Here is a 5,759-nt window from a genome sequence, read left to right as displayed (position 1 = left end):
AGGAACTAAAAATTACTCTCTCTGTCCCAGTTTGTTTGTCCTCTATTCTATTTTGGAATATCCTAAAATATTGTCATGTTTCTAAAAGTAAAAATTATTAATTTACTAATATTTCTATTATACCCATACTTTATTTTCAAAACTATTTGAAAAGAAAACTAACAAATATTTAAAAAATCAATCTAATTGGGGAATCTTTTTAGTTGCCTCATTAAGAATAACTCTTTAAAAAAATAATAATAATAAATTTATTTAAGGGTAGTTTTGTAAACTTATACATTTTTATAAGGTAGACAAAATAATAAATGATGTTCTCTTAAAAAGTTTAACTTTTCAAACAAGACAAATAAATTGGGACGGAGAGAGTGCAAGTTTAATAGTGGAACTTGATGCTTTAGTCGTTCATTTTATGAACAACTCCATTGTCAAATTTTCATTGGAGCCTTTACTCACTAATTAATTTCTTTAAGACTTTCCAAACTTGCAAATTGAGCACACATACCGAGAAGCCAATTGTTGTGAATGCTCTGTCAAAGATAAGAAATGCTAGTAATGAGGGAGTATCCCGTAACAAACTTACTATAATAGTTTAAATTAGAGTAATGTTGATTCTCCTTAAAAAAAAAAAAATTAGAGTAATGTACGGATATATAAAAATACACAATTTTATACCACAACTCATCACGTAGCGAGTTATGATTGGTGGATATGTGATGATGGGTCATGTAGGGACACTTCCACCACTCACCACTCATCATGTGGCGAATTGTGGCACAAAATTGTGCATTTTTATGTGCTCCTAACATTCCTCTTTAAATTATGTCTCTATCTTACCCATATATATACACTTTCACACGTGAATTGTGGTGCAGAAATTACATTACAATACGCTTTGTCAGTTGTGACTAAGGTATGAATCGCTTCATTCTTGCACCTCTCTTATGCACAAATTTACACACAGTTGTTGGTGATAAAACACTGACAACTTTTATACAAATTGTTGAATCAAACGCAGGTGTAACATGAATGTACCTAGCAGTTAAAAGAGAGAAACCATTCATTTAAAATTAAGCACAGGACAAACCGCTAGGCATTAATAGCAATACACATAATATGAATTTCTGAATCTGTGATACGACAGTAGGTCCTTATGTAAAATGCTAAACCTGCACATATGTATAAGGATTTTACTAACATGTGTTCTTAGAGTACATATTAATTTTTATTTTTAAAAATTTTTTTTTCAAGAATTAAAAAAATAATAACAATTTTTTCAATTCTCAAAAAAATATTTACAAAAATAGAAAATGTGCCCGGACCTATGTATAATGCAGTTTACTAAACTTTTTTGCCATAAGATATATGACAGTTTGACTGGCAGAAATCCCACGTGGGACTCGTGAAGACATCATTAAAATTAATCAACAATTTTACTATTTGATTTTCATACCCAATACTGGTATATAAAATCAATTTTCAAATTCGATACAATTCAATTGTTGACCTTTATACGAAGTTTAGATCAAATTCCATACACAAGCAAACACACACAACACAACATATATAATTGATAAATTATAATCCTCAAAGTTCCCAACCTCTGCAGTGATCCAATTGGACGGTCAGATTTGAAGCAACAACAAAAAAGACAAATTGCTTTCATTGTTCTGGACCGCAGTGTTCAGTTCAGAAAAAAATAAAATAAAATAAAACAGTGATCTAACATGGGCATTGGACCATCATTCGGAACTCTGTAATCATTGCAACGCCCAGTATTCTCCCCCTCTCTCAGTTATGAAATTGAGGAAATAGAAAAAAAGACCCATCATGTAACTTGCTTCAGATTCAGGTAAGAGAAACTCATTGTTCACATTATATGATAAGGTACTAAAAAGTCCTGTGTTATTATCAGACACCAAAAGGATATCGGACGGTCCATATATATAATCATCGAAATTATGTCGTCATGTTTAAGAAATAGGAAAGTAACCCAACAGACAGAAAGGTAGCCAGGTAGGTTTGTGTAACTCAAAGAGAAAAAGTTAAAGAAATAAACTCAAAGAAAAGCAAACTAAGAACATAGAATTATCCGCTTCTCACTCCATCTATGTAAGACGGAGAAAAGGAAGCAACAACAAAGACAAAAAAGAAAGTAAGAAAATTTGAAAAAAAAAAAAAAAAGAATTTGACGAGTCCATAAACCATCGCCATCATCAACATCCTCAACATCAGCATCGTGATACGTTAAACTAATAAGAAATTAAAAAACTTTGCACGATCTTGACCGTCAAATTTTTCATCTTGTAAAGTCATGAACGAGGCCCGGCCTGTCTGTGACATTGAGACGCCAAGAAAGGAATGGAATGCCGGTATCGGAATTTTGTTCATTGTCTTCAATGATCCGAAATTCGTTGCCAATGGCCGGAGAGTAGCACGGCATTTTCTGGGTCTGTGAATGTGCATACCATGAATTGTTGTGGACCATGTGGTTCGGCTCCATTAGTGATCCTGAGGTTGCGCCATTGTTGCTTGTGGTGGAGGCTGCAGCAGTGGCTCTCCTCTCTTCCTTCTTGAATCGAATCCCACAAGCATTGCATAAAGACTGCATTTCACAAATACATACAAACATATTAGTCCAAAACATGTAAATCAAACTAGATGAGAACAAAAACAGTGTTTTTTTTTTTTTTTTTTTATCATAACAAGGAATTAAATAGAGTAATGTACCTTAGGGCCTCTTGGACCGTTCCTCCAAAGTGGTGTAGAAGTGGTATCACAGTTGGCACAGCGGCGAGCAAGGAGGGGATCATTGGAAGAGTTGTTGTTATAACTGCCATTATTGCCTCCGCGGATAGCTTTGTGAGTTTGAGGAGCTGAAGGTGTTTGTTTTGTCTGCAATATGTCCCAGCAAAAGTTGGACATGGAGGAACCAGAGCGTACTCGTCGCCTTTCATCATCTTCGGTTAAACGAGTTGATGGGGTCCCTAAAGAGAGAGTGCAATCCACAGAAGACGAGGATGATGCGAAGGAATACATTTCGGATTCATCATAGGGACTGTGGTTTTGCATAGAGAATAGCATGGAGAAGGAATTTCCTTGGCTGTGAAACATGCCACACGTACAAGGTCCCACCATGTTCCCCTGATGATGAGAGCTACTGCACCGATGCATTGTTTCGTTGTTGTCTCTAAATATCACTGCCAATGGGTACTCTACTGCTCTTCCTTTCCGTCAAGTTCTAAGCTTTGTAAAGAAAGAAGAAATGGGGTTTCTTTGAACTTAAGCAAAGTGGATAATATAGAATGAGGAGGGAGAGGTAAAAGAAGTGAAGAGGAGGTTTGAGTTGTATAGCAAATGAAATTGAAGATACTGTCTATTATAGTCAAAAGGGCTTGAGCAGATAGAGAGTACGAGCCAAATAGTATACTGAGAGCGAGATGTAATAATATTATGTTTGAAAAAGCTTGGAAGAGAGAGCTGAATAAATGGTACGAATGAGAGAGGCTGAGAAGTGAGGGGAGTGTGTTGTCTGGTAGCTTTATAAGCTAATAAAATGGCGAAATACCAGTCAGCACCTGCAGACAAGTGTTGTCGTTAATTGCAAATAGAGGCTCATACATACGTATTGAGTGAGATAGAGAGAGAGAGTTATAAAGAACAAACAGAGAGGGGCCCAAATTGCATGTTGTGGAGAGAGAAAGTGGGGTTTAATTAGATTGGAGAAAAGAGCAAGACTACTGAATCATCTACTCAGTGGGTCAGTCTGTGTATGGTGGTAGGGTATCAACAAGTGTATGTGTTAATTTTTTTTTTCTCTGTGTGAGACACTGTTTGTTTGTAACTTGCATAAGGATCACTCCCTCTCAATCTCTCTATCGCAATTCAATTTATACCCGATAAGAGTAGTAGTGTCATCAAAGACCCAAGTGTGTGAGCATAACATGAGAGAGAATGGGATTATTGGGGCACTCGTAACAATGAGAGAGAGGGGAGGGGGGGGGGGGGGGCAGAGAGGTTGGTCATTGGGTAGTCAAAAGAGCCCACGTGACTAGCGGGAACAGTCTTCCATGGATCTGCCTTCTCCGATCACGAGGCCTATTAGAGAGTCTCAAACCCAATACATCAAAAACCTCTGTCCGTATCCGTATCTCTGCCACTCTGTTCTGTCACTGCCAGCCTCCCAAGGAAAATGGAATAGTCCCCCCCATTCTCTCTTCCCACTCTCCCCTCCACTTCCCAAACGCGTTTCACGCACTCTCCAATCCCAATGTCACTTATACCCTCTGTCTGTCACTCGTGTATTCATTTACTAGGTATATATTATGTGTTTAAGACACCAATGCAACAAAAAACAATGCTTTGCCCAAAGTTCCAATCACCTAAATTGTTAGCTAGGTGCAAATCTATGCTGTTTGAAATACAGGGATTTGAATTTTAGTGGACCTGGTCCATACATAATAAAATTTGTAGTCTATACTCTATAGGCTGTGTGATAGTTTATGCCTTGAGATGAGGCATTTAATGTTTTATTAAGCATATATATAGTGTGATTAAGATACAATTAAATTTTTATTAAATAAATTTTTTGGAAAATAATAAAACTACAAATTATTTTACAAATGATTGATGTGATGAGTGATTATCGATGTATAATTACTCTTTTATATATATATATATATATATATATATTTATATAAAGTCAAATTGTACACATATATCTAAAAATGTTCCAACAATCACAATGAATTTATGTGTGTAAATCAAGAATCATTAATATGTGTATTTTTATTTTTTTGAAAACTATGCATTACAACTTATAACCAAGTATTTATTAATGGGTCATGTTGCCCTTAGAGAAATTGTTATCAAAAAATTTTAGAAAAATTTTATATCACTTTCATAGGAAATATAAAAAACTGTAAAAAACTTAATTACATTTTTCTTAATATTCTCATAAAAAGTTTCTAAAAATATTCTTTAAACCAATACTCTTAAGACATCCGTTAACTTTTTCATTTATTAATCTTTAACTCACGCCCTTAGAACACTCGTTAACAAGACCTTATTTGAAATTCATCCCTTCAAATTATTGGATTGTCAGTTTGATATATGTATATTTTATAAATATTTAAGTGATGTTCCTGTCTTTAGTCAAATTATTTCACTTTCTGCTCATAAAACACTTGAAGGATTTCATAAATAAATAGTATGGTTGATTAAATATGAGACATTCAAGTTTACGTCATGCCTCACATGAATAAGTCCTTCATCCAAATACTCCTGCGGGGGTGTCAATTTTTATCAAGAATATAGTACTTGTAAGTTGAATTTCATATAATTAATCCGAATTGTTAAGTGTCTTGTAACTCCCTAAAGTTTGAATCATTTATTTACACTTGTTGTTAGAATTGAATTTTAAAAAAAAAAAAAAAAAACATATAGTAGTATAATTTATCTTAGTTATGTGTCCTAAATGGTTAAATGATTCAACTTTGATAATAATTCAAACCAATTCACATGGATTAATTGAAAAGTGAAAAAAAAAACAATAATAATAATTGATGTTTCTCTACTGATCATCATGCAATTGATATGTGAGTTGGTATTTTTCACGCGCTAAATGGGGCGCTTGGCAGAGGCAATAATTTGATGTGCGACGCTAGTATTTTTTTCAACACAACAATGACCAAAACTCTGTAACATCCCTACACCGTAAGTTGTTATAGGGTGTCCAATCCGTCAAAATCTCAAACAACAAC

At 34.5% G+C, this 5,759-nt stretch overlaps 1 protein-coding gene across 1 annotated transcript; it reads right to left on the bottom strand.

The window, feature by feature from the left end:
• Positions 1-2,031: 2,031 nt before the first annotated feature.
• LOC115950577 (GATA transcription factor 19) lies at positions 2,032-3,849 on the bottom strand. The gene is made up of 2 exons (XM_031067776.1): positions 2,728-3,849; positions 2,032-2,602 (listed from the first exon to the last, which is right to left on the bottom strand). The coding sequence occupies exons 1-2, from the start codon at positions 3,169-3,171 to the stop codon at positions 2,297-2,299; spliced, it is 750 nt and encodes a 249-aa protein (XP_030923636.1). The 5' UTR covers positions 3,172-3,849; the 3' UTR covers positions 2,032-2,296.
• Positions 3,850-5,759: the final 1,910 nt, after the last annotated feature.

Source organism: Quercus lobata, chromosome 6, assembly GCF_001633185.2.
Source record: "Quercus lobata isolate SW786 chromosome 6, ValleyOak3.0 Primary Assembly, whole genome shotgun sequence".
NCBI classification, from domain to species: Eukaryota; Viridiplantae; Streptophyta; class Magnoliopsida; order Fagales; family Fagaceae; genus Quercus; species Quercus lobata.
This window is presented reverse-complemented; position numbering and strand designations above follow the sequence as displayed.

Excerpts from the sequence above, each read along its gene's own strand:
- LOC115950577 (XM_031067776.1), bottom strand. The coding sequence starts at position 3,171 with ATGCATCGGTGCAGTAGCTCTCATCATCAGGGGAACATGGTGGGACCT. Across the intron at positions 2,603-2,727 it reads ACGGTCCAAGAGGCCCTAAG|TCTTTATGCAATGCTTGTGG; the intron begins GTACATTACTCT and ends TGTGAAATGCAG.